This window comes from Falco punctatus (genome assembly GCF_963210335.1).
Source record: "Falco punctatus genome assembly, chromosome: 18".
NCBI classification, from domain to species: domain Eukaryota; kingdom Metazoa; phylum Chordata; class Aves; order Falconiformes; family Falconidae; genus Falco; species Falco punctatus.
Genome location: NC_137598.1, coordinates 4,805,241 through 4,822,355, shown reverse-complemented (window position 1 = coordinate 4,822,355; position 17,115 = coordinate 4,805,241). Strand labels below are relative to the sequence as shown.

Below are 17,115 nucleotides of genomic sequence, written 5' to 3'. Positions count from 1 at the left end.
ATGCCACCCCCCCGCCCAGCACCAGCACCAAATCCCGGCACCAAACCCAAACTTTGCACCCCAAACCCAAACCCCCATGGAAGAACCATGAGGACGCGGTTTCTCGTCACCCCCTTGGCCCACCCGTGCCGCTGGGCGCAGGGGGGAGCCTTTGGGGGGGCAGGGCGTGGTGGGGGTGCCCGGGTGCTCAGCGGATGCCGGCAGCTGCCTCGCCTCGAACTTCCTCCGCCGAAAACATCAAACCGCAGCGTGCGGCCACGAGCGGAGCCGGGCTGCAGCCATGGCAGAGGGCAGGGGCGGTGGAGCCGGGCTCTTCGCCAAGCAGGTCCAGAAACACTTCAGCCGGGCACAGGAGAAGGTAGGGGCGATGCCCAGCCCCCCCTCCCCCCGATCCTTGATTTTTATTTTATTCCCTCCTTTTTCCCTGCTGCGGGGCTGAGGGGGTGGCACGGCGAGCACTGCTGGGCACCCCAGGTGCTCGCGGGGTGTTGATTTGGGCACGTCGGGGTCGATGTCCCCATCACTCCAAGGTTCTGGGGTTGACGTGGCCCCCAAGGCCCCACGGTGTTTTGGCGGCCACTGGATTCTCTAAAAATGGGCTTTTTCCACCCAAAACACCTTCCGGAGGTGCTGGGGGGCCGGTGGGCTGCTGGCCCAGGGTCCCCGGGGCTGGCTGGAGGTGACAGTCCCCAGTGGGACCCGGCATGGGGACAGGCCCAGGGACGCCAGCGTCGCTGCACAGGAAGCGAGGGGGAAGGGCTGCGGAAGTGGGCAGAAACGGGGCGATTTTGGCAGTTTTGGGGTGGCTCCGGGGCATCCCTTTGCCCTGTAAAGCCAGCGGTGGTTCCCATTTTGGGGGCCGTGCAAAGCTCCCCCCACCCCCACCCCGCCAAACCCATGGGCCCTTGGGTTTCCTGGCTGGGGCTCGGTGCTAATTTGGGCTCCGGCATGGCCGTATCAGCCCGGGCCAGGCCCCCGCCGCTTCCCGGGGGGTCACACTCATCCTGGACACCCCAAAGCTCCATCGGACACAGCCCTGGCCTCGCCGCGCTCCTGCCGGGGGGCACGGGAGCTGCCCTCAGCCTCAGCCCATCCTCATCCTCAGCAGCAGCAGCACCAGCACCAGGGCTCCCCCTGCCCCCACAGCCCCCCACCTGGGTGCTTCGGGGTGCACAGGCTGCACCCGTGGTTCCGTAGGGTGCCGTGATGGGTCAGCACCCAAAAAGTCACCATTTTCCACTAAAAAAATAAAAGCACCCAGGGAGGCATCAAATTTTTGCATTCCCCATCCAAACCCCTGCTGGCCCCTTGGTGCCCCCCCGCGAGGGGCTCGGTGGGGGTCAGCCTTGCTCCCCACCCAGGGTAGCGCCCGGGGGGCAGCGCCGAGCCCAGGGCCAGTGGCTGGTCCCACGGCTCCATCTCTCTCCATCCCAGGTTTTGCAAAAATTGGGGAAAACAGTGGAAACCAAAGACGAGCAGTTTGAGCAAAGCGCCTACAACTTCCAGCTGCAGCAGGTTGCAGGGGGACGCGGGGAAGGGGGGGCACGGGGACACCCCCACCCCATCCCCTGGCCCCGCTGCCCCCTGGGGTCCCTCCATCCCTGGTGGGCTCCTGGGAACGGCCCCGAGCCCCCGGCCCTCACCGCGGTGCTTTGCAGAACGAAGGAAACAAACTCTACAAGGAGCTGAAGGGTTTCCTGGGCGCCGTGAGAGGTACGGAGCCGGGGGGCGCGGGGGGCTGCCGGGGCAGGTGGCTGCAGCCCGGTCTGCCTACCAGTGTTAATGAATAGTAGTTAATAAATAATAGAGACCAGATAATCGATGGTAGAGATTAAAGAATCGATGGTAAAGATTAAAGAATCGATGATAAAGGACAGACGATCAATGGTAAAGATTAAATAGTCGACGGTAAAGATTAAATAGTCGACGGTAAAGATTAAATAGTCGATGGTAAAGGACAGACAATCGACGGTAAAGATTAAATAGTCGATGGTAAAGGACAGACAATCGACGGTAAAGATTAAAGAATCGACGGTAAAGATTAAATAGTCGATGGTAAAGGACAGACAATCGACGGTAAAGATTAAATAGTCGATGGTAAAGGACAGACAATCGACGGTAAAGATTAAATAGTCGACGGTAAAGGACAGACAATCGACGGTAAAGATTAAATAGTCGACGGTAAAGAATAGACAGTCGATGGTAAAGGACAGACAATCGACGGTAAAGATTAAATAGTCGATGGTAAAGGACAGACAATCGACGGTAAAGATTAAATAGTCGATGGTAAAGGACAGACAATCGACGGTAAAGATTAAATAGTCGATGGTAAAGGACAGACAATCGACGGTAAAGATTAAATAGTCGATAGTAAAGGACAGACAATCGACGGTAAAGAATAGACAGTCGATGGTAAAGGACAGACAATCGACGGTAAAGATTAAATAGTCGATGGTAAAGGACAGACAATCGACGGTAAAGATTAAATAGTCGACGGTAAAGGACAGACAATCGACGGTAAAGATTAAATAGTCGACGGTAAAGAATAGACAGTCGATGGTAAAGGACAGACAATCGACGGTAAAGATTAAATAGTCGATGGTAAAGGACAGACAATCGACGGTAAAGATTAAATAGTCGATGGTAAAGGACAGACAATCGACGGTAAAGATTAAATAGTCAACGGTAAAGATTAAATAGTCGACGGTAAAGATTAAATAGTCGACGGTAAAGAATAGACAGCTGACGGTAAAGGACAGACAATTGACGGTAAAGATTAAATAGTCGACGGTAAAGATTAAATAGTCGACGGTAAAGAATAGACAGCTGACGGTAAAGGACAGACAATTGACGGTAAAGATTAAATAGTCGACGGTAGAGAATAGACAGCTGACGGTAAAGGACAGACAATCGACGGTAAAGATTAAAGAATCGACGGTAAAGATTAAATAGTCGACGGTAAAGGACAGACAATCGACGGTAAAGATTAAAGAATCGACGGTAAAGATTAAATAGTCGACGGTAAAGGACAGACAATCGACGATAAAGAATAAATAGTGGTAAAGAACAGACGATCGATGGTAAAGAATAATCAATGGTCAATAATGATACATAATAAAAAATGATAATAAATAATTAAAATTATTTAATGATAAATAATGCAATGTAGTAATAAATAAACAATTCTCTTTCTGCGTGCGCTGGCCACGCCACAGTGATGCACGAGAGCTCCCGGAAAGTGGCCGAAACGCTGCAGGAGATTTACAGCCCCGCCTGGGACGGCCACGAGGAGCTGAAAGCCATCGCAGCTGTGAGCCCCCAACGCCCCCCCTGTCCCCACGGGTCCCCTTTGAGCCTGGGGGGGGGGCAGTGAGCCCGGCAGGGGGGTCCCTGGGGATGCAGCCCAGCACGTACAGCCGGAGGGGCGGCGGGGGGGACACACCCAGGCGTTCCATCCTTGTCCCCCCCGTTTTCCACCCCGCAGAGCAATGACCTCCTGTGGGATGACTACGAGGCGAAGCTGGCCGACCAAGCCTTGCGCCTGATGGAGAACTACCTGGCCCAGTTTGGGGACTTTAAGGTACCCACTGGGGGATGGGAGGGACGTGATAGGGCTGGGGGGCTGGGTTCTGGCTCACCACCCCCCCCCCAGGAGCGCATCGCCAAGCGGGGCCGTAAGCTGGTGGACTACGACAGCGCCCGGCACCACCTGGAAGCTCTGCAAAGCGCCAAGAAGAAGGACGAGGCGAAAATTGCCAAGGTCCAGCTTCTCACGGGACCCCTGCCCGGGGCAGCCCCCCCCGGCCCTGGCGGCAAAGCCATGGCCCCCCCTTCCCCCCCCCGCAGGCCGAGGAGGAGTTTAACAAAGCCCAGGCGGTGTTCGAAGACCTGAACAGGGACCTGCGGGAGGAGCTGCCAGTTCTGTATGGCAGGTACTGGGGGCGTCACGGGGGCTGGGGGCATCACGGGGGCTGGGGGCATCACGGGGGCTGGGGGCGTCACGGGGGCTGGGGGTGTCACGGGGGCTGGGGGTGTCACGGGGGCTGGGGGCGTCACGGGGGCTGGGGGCGTTACGGGGGCTGGGGGGCATCGTGGGGCTGGGGGGCATCATGGGGGCTGGGGGGTGTCACAGGGTCTGGGGGTCATCACGGGGATGGGGGGGTGTCATGGGGGCTGGGGGCATTGTGGGGCTGGGGGGTGTCACAGGGGCTGGGGGTCATCGCGGGGCCAGGGGTCATTGCGGGGCTGGGGGTGCGTCACAGGGGCTGGGGGGCATCACGGGGGCTGGGGGGCATTGCAAGGCTGGTGCCACAGGGGCTGGAGGGTGCCATGGGGTCTGGGGGGCATCGTGGGGCTGGGGGACATCACGGTCCCCACACCCAGTCACTGAGTGGGGTGCCACAAAGGCTGGGGGACGTCACAGGGCTGGGAGGTGCTATGGGGGCTGGGGGACATCGTGGGGCTGGGGGACATCACGGTCCCCACACCCGGTCACTGAGCCCTGGGCCTTGGGCTGGGCACGGGTGCCAGCGGGTGGGTGCCCCTCCCCCCCCGGCGGGGAAGAAGTGGGGGTTTCCCCCAAAAGGCCACTGCGGGGAGGGGGGGCTGGTGGTCCCCAGGGACACTGGCCACGCGGCTGTGACAGCCGGGAGGCGGCAGCACCATCACCACAGCAGAGTGGCCCTGGGGACAAACGTCCAGGGCCACCTTGTCCCCCCGCCAAGGGGTCATTCGCCGTCCCCATGCCCAGGGGACCCCGAGGGTGGGTGCTCACCGGCGGGGTGCTCAGCACCTCCAAGCCCCCCCCAGCCCCCCCGCTGTGTTCCCCCCCCAGCCGCATTGCCTGCTACGTGACCATCTTCCAGAACATCTCCAACCTCCGTGACGTCTTCTACAAGGAGATGAGCAAGGTGGGGGGGGCCAGGCAGCACCCCACAACACCCCTCCCCTCCCCCCCCTCCTCGTAGCCATCGCTGGGTGCCCCCCGCCAACGCCCCCCATCCACCTCCAAGCGTCGCTACTGATTTAATAATTGAGAGCAACTCAGGGATGTTTGGGGTGCTGCTGGGTGATGGTGGGACTGGGGAGGCCCCTCTGGTGGCACTGGGGGGGCCCTCTGACCCGTTTCTCCCCCCATGTCCCCCCTCGCAGCTCAACCGTGACCTCTACGAGGTGATGAGCACGCTGGACAAGCAGCACTCCAGCAAGGTCTTCATCATCAAAGGTGTCCCCAGGTAATGGGTGGGGGGCCGTGGGGGGCTTCCAGTGGCAAAATTGCCCCCCCCAGACCCCCAGACCTACAGATGGGCAAGCGCCGCCCGCCGCCGGGATGAGGGTGCTTTGGTGGTGCTGAGTTAATTAACTGGGGCTGTTTGCTGATGGTGCTGGCTGGGGGAGCGTCACCGGAGCTGGGGCCACCACCATGTGTCCCCAAGGGTGATGCCTGTGGGGGGCTTAACCCCCGCTGTCCCCCCCCATACAGCAATCGGCGGTCGCTGGTCATCTCCTCGCCGGTGAGCCCCCCGCCCATGTTCCCCTGCCCGGGGAGGGCACTGGCCCGGGAGCCTGCGGTGGAAGCAGAGGAGGCGATGGCAGAGTCCCCTGCGGCGGGTGACGGTGCCACCGATGCCATCTCCAACGGGGAGCCGGGGGTCACCGTCCCTGGCCCACCCCCCGCTTCACCCGCCAGCGGTGGGTCCCTATCGGAGACGGCGTCGATCTCCAGTGAGGACCCCCCAGAGCCCGACCCCAGCCCCGAAGCACCGTCCCACGAGCCGGGGACACCGGTGACATCCGTGGGGCCACATGCCGAGTCCCCCACGGACACCGAGAGCCGGGGTGCGGGGCCAGCAGGGGCTGCCAGCGGGGCGCCTGGGGGGGCAGAGGCCATCGCCACCTCCCTGGCGTCGCTGATTTTATCCAAGGCCATTGCCCAGGCTGCCGGCACCGCGCCACCGGAGCCGGGAAGAGCTGGGGTGGGGGCGAGCGAAGCCCCGGCCACCGTGGGGGACCCCCATCAGCCAGATGGCACGGCCACTGACGGCGGGGGGCAGGCACAGCCCGGGGGGTCACCACCCCCAGCCCCGGCCAGCCCCGGTGATGCCCCCGGTCCAGCAGCGGTGTGCCCGGAGCCGTGCCCACGCGGCAGTGCCACCGATGGGGACAGCGACTCCGAGGGCAGCGAGGGCAGCGTGGAGGTGATGGACATCGAGCCACAGGTGGCCAAAGCACAGGTGAGAAAGTTCTGGGGCCAGGGGGCAGGGGGAGTTGCCATGGTGGGGGCCGCATCCCTGCCCTGGGATGTTAAGGGGGTGCCCAGCTTGTTGGGGGGCACCTGGTGGGGCTGGGGGGGCATCACCCCTTGGATAAATCCAGCCCAGTGCACCGCTCCCCTGCTGGCAGATAGGGCTGGATCTGGCCCCCGGCACGGGGTGGGGGTGGGTGTCCCCCCTGGGGTCCCCAGCCGAGGCAGATGCAGCAGCACCGCGGAGACCCCCTGCCCCCCCAACAGCCACACGGTCTCCATCCCCCCCCGGCTCAGCACCACCTCTGTGTGCCTCCCAGGAACAAGGCTGCCAGGGGACGCCGGAGCAGGACGTGAGCCAGGACCCCCCCCCAGCACCAACCTCCCCCCAAGACCCCCTCGAGACCCTCACCCCACTGTGAGCGGGCACCCAGCGGTGCCACCAGATCCCTTTTGTGTAACCGTCCCGCGCATCCCACCCCCCGTCCTGTTGGAAATAAAGGCTGAGAGAGCAGCGAGAGGGGGGCGACGGTGCTGGCGGGGGGCAAAGCTCCATCCTGCAAGAGCCCCCCGGCTGGGGGAGCTGCGGGGGGCGCGGTGGGGTCTCACCCATGGGTGGCTCCCGCCAGGGGTGGGAGGGACTTGTCCCGTTCTCCTTCTCCCCACGCACCCAGCGCCGCCGTGACTCAGGGCGAAGGTGTCAAGCCGGTTTCTCCAGCTCCCAGAAAACGCACTGCCATGCGGAAAAAAAAAAACAAAACAAAAACAACAAAAAAACCCCAAACACACCCCAATTTTACCCCCACCCCACGCTGCAAAATTCCCTTATATCAAAGCAAAAGCCTGTCGCTGCGCTGGTGCCCGGTGCTGGGCTGGCTCCGCACAAGCCGGTGGGATCCCGGGGGAGGGATCCCGGGGAAGGAATTCCTGGATTTTTATCGCCGTTGCAGCCGGACTGGAAAGGTGAGGCAGGAAAAAGGCAACGCCTTCGCCTGGGCGAGACTGGGAGCCGCACATGGTGCCGGCACCGTGAGCCCCGGCACGGCGGGCGCAGGTAGGAGCTGGGGGGACACACGGACACACACGGGGCTCTTGGGGACCCCCGGAAAATCCGCCCTTTCCCCGGAGGTCGGCGGGGGGGGGGGGGGGGTTGGGCTGCGTGGGATTTGCACCCAGAGGTAACGGAGTTGTGCGGTGGGAGATGCCCAAGCGCGGCAGGTTTCGGGGAGAAGCCGGAATGCGGGTCCTCAGCCGGGTGTTTCCCAGCTGGGTTCCAGGTGGGTGGGAAGGGAAAAGTCCGGATCGTCCTGCAGCGAGAGGCAGAAAAGAGGAAAATCCATCGGGAAAGCTGAGCAGGGGGCAGGGGAGAGCAAACGCTCCGGGGGGACCTGGGGTGACGGAGGAGAAACGGGGACGAGCAGGCGGCAGGGCCGGTTTGCTCAACCCATCCTCCATCCCCTGGGAATGGGCACAGGAACTGGGATTGGGACTGGCACTGGGGGGCCATGAAGGCACCACCGAGCATCCCCGGCAGCCGCCTGCGCCCCGGGGGGCGGGGAGGGCTCCGTGTGGGAACGGCTCTTGAGCGACTCGGCCTGGGAGCAGGAATGAGGAAGATGATGGGTGGGTGGTTTTTTCACAACCCCTGCGTCACTTTAAAAAACACATGGCGATCCGGATGGATCCCGCGCACTGGGGAAGTGACTCACCCCCTGCCAGCCCCCCAGCGCAGCCGCTGGATGCCCGGAGGCTCGGAGCTCGGCTGGATCCCGGCCCACCAAGGTAACCCTGGCCCTGCGGAGTATCCCGTAGTTTTCCACGGCATGGGGCACGGGGCAAATTCCCTGTTGGTTTTGGTGAGTTGCCTCCCATGATGGAGAAGCAGCGAGGGGGTACCCGGGCGGAGCATCCAGGGGTACCCGGCTGGAGCATCCGGGGGTACCCAGCTGGAGCATCCGAGGGTACACGGGTGGAGCATCCAGGGGTACCTGGCTGGAGCATCCAGGGGTACCCAGGCAGAGCATCCGGGGGTACCCAGCTGGAGCATCCGAGGGTACACGGGTGGAGCATCCAGGGGCACCCGGCTGGAGCATCTGGGGGTACCCAGCTGGAGCATCCGGGGGTACCCAGCTGGAGCATCCGAGGGTACACGGGTGGAGCATCCAAGGGCACCCGGCTGGAGCATCTGGGGGTACCCAGCTGGAGCATCCGGGGGTACCCAGCTGGAGCATCCGAGGGTACACGGGTGGAACATCCAGGGGTACGCGGCCGGAGCATCCGGGGGTACCTGGTCAGAGTATCCCTCCCCGGGATGCAACGTGCCAAGCTTTGCTTCCGCGGTCACCAGCGTTTTGATGCTGAATCAAGTCTTTAAATTGAAAATTTGGTTTAAACCTTTGCTGAGTCCCAGGATTGTGCAGGCGCTGTGGGCACGGCACGAGTTTGTATTTCCCACCAGCGATGCCCAACGCTTCCCGAGGCTCCCGGTGGCACCACTCCCTTCCCACCGAGTGGCACCTTTTCCTCTTTCCTCTTCAATCCCAGTTTTGAGGGGTTGGGGCCTTTTCACCCGTTTTTTGCTTTGAAGCTGCCTGGGGGGGGGGATGGGTCCGCTCAGCTCCTGCCACACGTGTCGCCCCCCCTCCCTCCCCCCGACACCCGGCATTGCTGCCCGGTGGGCATCACGGCAGAGCTGGGTTTGGGGCAAAAAAAGGGTTTAATGCAAAGCTGGATTTGAACGAAAAACTGGGTTTAATGCAGAGCTGGGTTTAAAGCAAAAATCATGTTTAAAGCAAAAATCATGTTTAATGCAAAGCTGGGTTTGAAGCAAAACTCACGTTTAAAGCAAAAATCATGTTTAAAGCAAACCCGTGTTTAATGCAAAGCTGGGTTTGAAGCAAAACCTGTGTTTAAACTGGGTTTTGAAGCAAAAACTGTTTGATGCAAAGCTGGGCTTGAAGCAAAACCCATGTTTAAAGCAAAAATCATGTTTAAAGCAAAGCTGGGTTTGAAGCAAGAACTGTTTAATGCAAAGCTGTGTTTAAAGCAAAATCATGTTTAATGCAAAAAGGGTTTAAAGCAAAATCCGGGTTTAAAGCAAAATCCGGGTTTAAAGCAAAACCCGGGTTTAAAGCAAACCCATGTTTAATGCAAAGCTGTGTTAATGCAAAGCCGGGTTTAACGAGCTGGCAGCTCGTGCCAGTTGCTGTGTGGACAGGGCCAGCGATTCGGGGTGCCGGTGGGTGGGGAGGGGTCCCCCCTCTGTCCCTGCCGCTGGGAAGGGGGGAAACTGTTTTCCCAACATCCCACCTCTCCACGAGCGTTCACACTCCAGTCTCGCTGCAAAGCCAACCCCACTGCGGTCAGGGAGGTTTTGAGTCCTGGGGGCACCAGGGGGCCACCAGGGCAGGGCCAGACCCCCCAAAATTCATCCTGGTGCCAAAATCTGGGAGGTCACGTCGGGGTTAGCATCCCCCAGCCTGGTGAGATGCATCCTGGCGGCGCGGCACGGCTCCCAGCTCCGCGGTGCTGGCCCACTGCCATGCTCCCGCGGGTCATTTCCCACATTTATTTTTAAAATTTTTTTTTCTTTCTTTTTTTTTTTTTTCCTCCTGACATCTAGCGGCACCACGTCCCCGCTGAGGCGCTGAGTCACTCGTGCCGGAGCCATTGCAGAGCGCGGGTTTTTGGGGGGTTCCCAGGGTTGCCCACCCCCCTCGGGCTGCTTTTTTCCAGGGAAAACAAGAAAACGTGACGGCAGCGGCGGCATCACCCTCGGGATGCTGCCGGGAGCATCCGCACGGATTCACGGGCGGTTGGAAGCTCTGGAAGTTTGAGTGACCTGCAACCTCCCCGTCAGCCCCAATAAAAGCTCCGCTTTAATTAGCGCCACAGCTCTGCTTTAATTAGCTGGCGGCTGCACCCTTCGGGGGGTTGCGGGGGAATTTATCACTTTGATTCTTTTATTTTTTTTTTTTTTTGGTAGTTCGGAAGGAGCCCAGAGCTTCGCCTGCAGGAAGCCGATGCGATGGAGGCTCAGCACCCTCGGAGCGCAGGTGAGCGCAGCACCGTGACCCTCGGCGAGCCCTCGCCCGTGGCCACCGTGTGCCCCGGCTGGGCTCAAACCGGGCTCAGAGCCGGCTCAGCACCAGCCTCACCTTCTCCACTCTCCCTGTTTGCTGAAGAGGAGCTGACAACCCCCGTCCTGAAGAAGGCTCACACCCCACCGCTCCACGAGGACGCCAACACAGCACTCATCGCAGGTAGGGGCTCCCCGGGCCACATCCAGCCCCGGCACCGCGCGGCGGCTCAGTACCGGCTAAACCCGGCTCCTCTCCCCGGCAGTTGTCATCACGCTGGTGTTCCTCACCCTGCTGACGGTGCTGGTGGTGATCATCGTCTACCTGTACAGAAACAAAGGCAGCTACCTCACCTACGAGCAGCCGGTGGCAGAGCCCGACGTGGCGCTGCCGATGGAGGATGCTCCAGCCAAGGAGAAAGAAGAATATTTCATCTGAGCCGCCGGCTCCAGCACCCACCTCTCAGGTCCCAGTCGCTCAATTCCTTGGAGCTGGGGATCTACAAGCTGCTTTTTCCCCCATTTTGTTTTTTTTTCTTAATTTATTAAGCCAACCATGAAAGGAAAAATCGACAGGTGTGTGTCGGAGCTTTGCGGAGCCGGGGCAAGGAGCGCAGCAGAGCTGGCACAGCCACGCTCTGGCTGCCCCCATCCCCCACCTCCTCCCTTCGGTGCTTCCTAATACAGACCCGTGACCAAACGCTCCAAGAGTCGCTCATGTTTTCCCTTCCCTTATCTCACACCACAATGAAGTTATTCCGCTGATTTAGGGGTGGGTTAATTAGCCTCCAACTTACCCACGCTAAGGTTAAGCACACATGTAGCACAGCCCGATGGATTGTGCGACTCAGAGCCCCATGGCACCCTACGGATGTGGGGATGCTCATCCCTGCTCCGAGAGGCATCCGCCAGCCAGGATGCTCATCCCTGCTCCGACAGGCATCCGCCGGCCGGGATGCTCATCCCTGCTCCAAGAGGCATCCGCCGGCCGGGATGTTCATCCCTGCTCCGAGAGGCATCTGCTGGGATGCTCATCCCTGCTCCGAGAGGCATCTGCCGGGATGCTCATCCCTGCTCCGAGAGGCATCCGTAGGCCAGGATGCTCATCCCTGCTCTGAGAGGCATCTGCCAGCCGGGATGCTCATCCCTGCCCCAAGAGGCATCCGCCGGCCAGGATGCTCATCCCTGCTCCCAGAGGCATCCGTAGGCCAGGATGCTCATCCCTGCTCCGAGAGGCATCGTGAGATGAGGCGCGGAGCAGGTTTGCTTCACCCGGCAGGCAGGGACACCAGCTTTCCTCCACTTTTTGCTCCACGCAAAGATGAGGCGAGGAGCAGCTCGACGTCCCCCCTCGAGGGGCAGCTCTTCCTTGAAACCAAACCCGGAGGGGAAAAAAGAAACAGCCCAAACAGGAGGAAGTTCATAAAATAGCAGCAAAGAGGAAATAAGTGAAGAAACCCGAAGGCTTGCGGTGGGCGGGAGCCAAGGGGTTTTATTTGAGGTCTGATGCAAACCTGCTACTTCGTTCAAATTTTCAAAATAGTCTTTATTCTACTTTTTTTTTTTTTTTTTAGTATAAAAAAATCCACAAGTTAAGTGCACCACAGTGTATACAGAGAGAGACGTAATGCTGAACGTTTTCATAACAGTCAGTCGGATGGTTAAACACAACATATACAAGACACAGATTTAGATTAAACTGAAACCTCGAGATAAAATATATTTGAATCTGATATTTTTTCGTCAGAAAACAGAAACAAAACAAAACCCAAAACATTGAGGATCCCTGAAATATTCTTCTTAACCCTACGAAGACTTCATTATACCCAAGTCATTTCTGAAGTACGTGTCCGGAAAACCCACGACCCAAGCTAATTTGTGTGTTGATTGACAGTTGTTACACACCCTCGGGCAGATGGTGACCAGCCCCTCTGAACAACAGCCTGAAGGAGTTTTGGTGTCAAGACACCAGGTTGAGTTTCAAAAAAAAAAAAAAAAAGAAAAAAGAAAAAAGAAAAAAAGACGTTTGTTTATTAAGCGTCGTTCTAAAAGCCTAGTTAGCATCGAATGAAAGGTTCAAAGATGAGTTGCATTGTGTTTCTGGCACCAAAGCCTGGCTTTGATTAGATCTAATGTGCAAAGAAATCCAAGATTACTTGGAGTGTATAAAAAAAAAATCCCATGATACACGCCAGCCGCATAACTTCCCAGAGGGAAACGGGGGTGACCGTGAGCACGGGGTGCTCCCAGGGATGCGCTCTCCCGAGGTCAGGACGAAGGAAGCGCGGCGGTGCCCTCCCAAGTTTTGCCTCGCTTTTCCAGCCAGCACCTTTGCTTTTGGGGAGGGGGAAACCTGGGGGGTCACGGCTCTGGGGCCAGCGGTACCGGCATGGCACCGGCCCCGCTCCCTCGCCCTCCCCACAGCGGTGTTACTCCGGTGAAACGAAGAGGCAGGACTGCCGAGCTCACGTTCACACTGTGAATTAATTAATCCCCCCCCCCATTTAAACAGCGGCGCCGCTACCGTCACCAGCGTCCCTTGGCTCGTTTTCGGGTGCCTGCAGGGTCGGGCACCAGCCCGGGGAGACCCCTCACCGCTGCGTGTCTCATCCGCGACATCAGGTTAATATGGACTAAAGCAGTTACATCGTGAGAAGTGCTGACAGTATGTGATGTCTTTCCTTACACAAATGGAGCCCCCCCCCTCTCCCCCCTTCCCCTGCCTTCTTCACCAGATAGTGTAGCCGCCGTCTGAGCCTCCCAGGAAGAAGTTGCCCTTCCGTTGCGTCACCAGGACGTTGGCTCCCTGCATGACGGCCAGCTGGGCGGCGTTGGGGGGGCAGCCGGGCGGGGGGGGCTGCAAAACAGAGAAGGGGGAGGCGGGAGGACAGCTGAGCCCAGCGCCACGGCAGGAGCTGACACGCCGCCGCTGCGGGCTGCTGGGACCCCAAAACCTCCCCATCCGCGTCCCCATCGCTCGCTGCCGGGACCCCAAAACCTCCCCATCCGCATCCCCATCGCTCGCTGCCGGGACCCCAAAACCTCCCCATCCTCATCCCCATCGCTCGCTGCCGGGACCCCAAAACCTCCCCATCCTCATCCCCATCGCTCGCTGCCGGGACCCCAAAACCTCCCCATCCTCATCCCCATCGCTCGCTGCCGGGACCCCAAAACCTCCCCATCCGCATCCCCATCGCTCGCTGCCGGGACCCCAAAACCTCCCCATCTGCGTCCCCATCGCTCGCTGCCGGGACCCCAAAACCTCCCCATCTGCGTCCCCATCGCTCGCTGCCGGGACCCCAAAACCTCCCCATCTGCGTCCCCATCGCTCGCTGCCGGGACCCCAAAACCTCCCCATCCGCGTCCCCATCACTTGCTGCCGGGACCCCAAAACCTCCCCATCGCTCGCTGCTGGGACCCCAAACCCCCCCATCCGTGTGTCCCCGTCACTTGACAGGGTGACGGAGCCCCGGAGCCGATGGGAGACGCTCGGCCATGTGCTGCCCTCTCGCCTCGGAGAGCTCCCACGGGGCTTTTTGCCTGCGCAGAGGAGCCCGTGGGCTGTAGAACAAGAATTTCACGTGGCCAGGAGCCACGGGGGGAAAGTCCAGGGAAGCAGGAACCTCCCGCACAGGGAGAGGCCAGCTCAGTGTTTGGGGGCAGAGAAAATCAGGTGCCTCCCTCTGACGCACGTTATACCACGACCCCCAAGCCAAACTGGGGCTAGTACTGGCCACAGAAGGGTTTTGCTGTGCGTCAGAACCGCTGGAGAACCACAGGTTGGCCAGAGATGGAAAGTAGGAGCCCACTCTTCTCCCCGATGAGGGATGGGGTAAGAAACACGTTTTTTCTCAGAAAATAAAAGGACATTTCTCCCCGGCTACCGCCTGCAACCCTCCAACGCCGAAGCACGAGGGGTTTGGGGGGTACGTTGGTACTTACTGGGATGCTGGGTGTTCCGCCAGCCCCAAACCTCGCCCCAGCATCAAAGCCACTTTCCACAAGGACCGTTGAGCCAGGAGGGTACATGGGTCCCACGGGGTAATACGCCATCGGGACCGAGGAGCCGATGGGACCCACGGCCACGGACTGGGCCACGGGCAGGAAGACAGAAGCGCCCGGGTACGCCGCAGACATGGTGGGCACAGTGGCAGCCCCCAGCGGCACGAAGCTGGGGCGGTAAAGCTGGTGGGGTAAAAAAAAAAAAAAAAAAAAGACAAAAATAAAATAAAAGCCATGCAAGGAACCTGAGTGACTTGTTCTTTGCGCTCAGCATCACTGTCCCATCCACTGTCACCCTCCTCCTTGCACGAGGGTCATTTTTTGCCCACTGGCTGCACGAAGCCATCTAAGAGATAATTATCCGTATTATTTGTGGCTAGAGATGAGCGAAATTTATTGTCTTAACGCCAGGCGTGGCTCCGAAGGTTCGGCACCGGATAGTTCCTATCTCCCACCAGGATGCTGGGTGCCCACCGCTGATACACGCGGTGAGCGAGTCCCCCGGGGCAACGAGAAGAAAAAAGAAGTTACACGGAGGAGCGATGACTTGGTTTTTTGTAATTTAGGAGGGGGTCTCAGAAGGCAAGAAAGCTTTTGGAGGAGCATCCCACCTCGGAGTAAGCCGGAGGGGCGTCCGTGTAGGGCGGCGGCTGCGGGAGCGGCACGGTCTGGGGGTACACCGGGGGGGTGGCAGGCGGCTGTACCGGGAAGGACGGTGGCGTAGGGTATTGTCCTGCGGGAAGGAGGAAAGTTCAGCCCGAAGCCGCCGACCAGTCAGTTTTGATTATTCTTAATTCTTTGGAAAGTCCCGTTTGTTAATTATCACGGCAGCCGCCCATGGGTGTCCCCTACCCTGCTCCCTCCCCCATCCTGGGGTACCCCCCACCCCTGGGGTACCCCCTTCCAGGGTAACCCCCCTCTGCTGCCAGGATGGAGCCCATTAAGCCACGGCAGCCCCCCCTGGGTGCCCCCCCATCCTGGGGTACCCCCCACCTCTGGGGTACTCCCCCTGCTACCAGGATGGAGCCCATTAGGCCACAGCAGCCCCCCCTGGGTGCCCCCCCCCCCATCCTGGACCTTTCAGGGGGTCTCAACCCCCTCAGCTGCACCCCACACACACACGTTGTCCCCTGGGGGGTCCCCCTGACCCAGCTGCCCCCCTCCCCCCCCCCGTTACAAAGGTGTCTCACTCACTCCAACCTCCCCCCACCCCCCGAGCCCCCTCATGGCACCCGAGAGACCCCCCCGCGGGGTAGGGGCTCCCCACAGCCCCCCCATTGCATCACCCGGGGGGGGGGGGGTGTCCCCTTCTATTACGTCACCCAGGGGGTCTCCTGCACCTTGCCTTCTGACGTCATCTGGGGGATCCCCTACGTCAGCAGGGGGGTCTCTCCCATCGCAGCGCCCTCCCCCAACTAACGGGGTCCCCCCTTACGTCCTCTGGGGGATCCTACGTCAGCAGTGGGGGCGGGGGGGTCTCCCCATCTCAGCGCCCCCCCCCCCCATCTAACGGGGTCCCCCTTACGTCACCCGCAGGATCCCCCACGTCAGCGGGGAGGGGGAGGGGGGTGTGTCTCTCCCCCACCTCGCCCCCCCGCACGGCGTGGGGACCCCTCACCTCACGCGCGGGGGTCCCGCCCCTCCCCCCGCCCGGCACTCCCAGGGTTAAAGGCCTGGCCGAGGCGCGCGGCTCCATGGCGACCCGCGCTCCCGCCCCCCCGCCCCGCTCCCATTGGCCGCCCGGCCCCGCGCGGTCACGCGCTGCGGCGCCGCCCTTAAAGGCGCCGCGTCCCGGGGCCAAGGGGTCTTGGGGGGGGGCGGGGAGGGGGGCGGTGTTGGCTGTCGGCGGCAGCCGGGGGGACGGGGGGGGGACGCGCCCCCGGCCTTGCCTTTGCCGTTCATGGCGGCGGCGCTGGCTCCGGCGGCGGCGGCTCCCGCTCTGCCCGCGCCCCGCGCGCTTCCTGCTCGGTGTCACCGCGGCGCTGCGGGGGGGGGGGGGGGGGAGGGGAGGGGAGGCGGGGGGGGCGGGGGGGCCGCTGGGCGGGGCCGAGGGGAGGGGGGCAGGAAGCGGCAGCCGCGCGCAGGCTGCGTCCTGACGTCATCGCGCCCTGGGGGCGGGGCTGCGCGCTCTTAAAGGGGCCGTGCGAGGGGAAGGAGTGGCGCTTGGGGGGGTGGTGGGGGCTCAGGTAGATCCTGGGGTAGGCCTGGAGTAAGGGGGTGGGAGGTGGGTCTCAGGCGGGGGGGCGCGGGGGGGGCGCAGGTGGCCCTTATTGCTGAGGTGGTGGGGGTCTGAAGGCCTGGGTGGGACCTTTACGTAGGCCTCAGGGTGAAGGAGGGGCCCTAAGCAGGGTCTGGGGGGGTCTAGAGTGGAGGGGGGGTCCCCAGGCAGGAGTGGGGAGCAGGCAGGGCTGTGGGGTGATGGGGGGCCCTAAGCAGGGCCTTGGGGGGGGGATGGGGGATAGGTGGTCCCTAGAGCTGAAGTGGGGGGGCCTCAAGCAAGGCCTGGGTGGGACCTTTAGGTAGGCCTCAGTGTGAAGGGGGGTGCCCTAAGCAGGGTCTGGGGGGATCTAATTTGGAGTGGGGGTCGCCAGGCAGGAGTGGGGAGCAGGCAGGGCTGTGGGGTGATGGGGGGCCCTAAGTGGGGCTGGGGGGTGGGGGTGGCAGGTGGCCCCTAGAGCTGAGGTGGTGGGGGTCTGAAGGCCTGGGTGGGACCTTTAGGTAGGTCTGAGGGTAAAGTAGGGGCTCTAAGCAGGGTCTGGGGAGTAGGGGGATGGGTAGACAGGGCCTGCGC

General features: G+C 61.1%; 3 protein-coding genes and 1 long non-coding RNA gene across 5 annotated transcripts; 2 read left to right on the top strand and 2 right to left on the bottom strand.

Moving 5' to 3' along the window:
* Positions 1-204: 204 nt before the first annotated feature.
* Positions 205-6,762, top strand: BIN2 (bridging integrator 2). The gene is made up of 11 exons (XM_080367997.1): positions 205-358; positions 1,435-1,515; positions 1,659-1,713; positions 3,216-3,310; positions 3,485-3,580; positions 3,653-3,760; positions 3,847-3,932; positions 4,835-4,910; positions 5,152-5,234; positions 5,483-6,233; positions 6,565-6,762. Exons 1-11 carry the CDS (start codon positions 281-283, stop codon positions 6,664-6,666), a joined length of 1,611 nt encoding a protein of 536 aa, XP_080224123.1. The 5' UTR covers positions 205-280; the 3' UTR covers positions 6,667-6,762.
* Positions 6,763-6,942: 180 nt separating this feature from the next.
* On the bottom strand, positions 6,943-9,322 carry LOC308054758. Its single transcript, XR_013924225.1, has 2 exons — positions 9,211-9,322; positions 6,943-9,147 (listed from the first exon to the last, which is right to left on the bottom strand). It is a non-coding gene; the product is annotated as an uncharacterized lncRNA (long non-coding RNA).
* Positions 9,141-11,022, top strand: SMAGP (small cell adhesion glycoprotein). Of its 2 annotated transcripts, XM_080368019.1 has the most exons (3): positions 9,347-10,299; positions 10,429-10,506; positions 10,589-11,022. In XM_080368019.1, exons 1-3 carry the CDS (start codon positions 10,272-10,274, stop codon positions 10,759-10,761), a joined length of 279 nt encoding a protein of 92 aa, XP_080224145.1. In that variant the 5' UTR covers positions 9,347-10,271; the 3' UTR covers positions 10,762-11,022. The 2 variants fall into 2 exon arrangements, with proteins under 2 accessions (XP_080224144.1, XP_080224145.1); XM_080368018.1 differs by having other exon boundaries at positions 9,141-10,506.
* Positions 11,023-11,847: 825 nt separating this feature from the next.
* On the bottom strand, positions 11,848-16,330 carry DAZAP2 (DAZ associated protein 2). The gene is made up of 4 exons (XM_080368016.1): positions 16,214-16,330; positions 14,936-15,057; positions 14,265-14,507; positions 11,848-13,179 (listed from the first exon to the last, which is right to left on the bottom strand). The coding sequence occupies exons 1-4, from the start codon at positions 16,224-16,226 to the stop codon at positions 13,051-13,053; spliced, it is 507 nt and encodes a 168-aa protein (XP_080224142.1). The 5' UTR covers positions 16,227-16,330; the 3' UTR covers positions 11,848-13,050.
* Between the last annotated feature and the right edge of the window lie 785 nt (positions 16,331-17,115).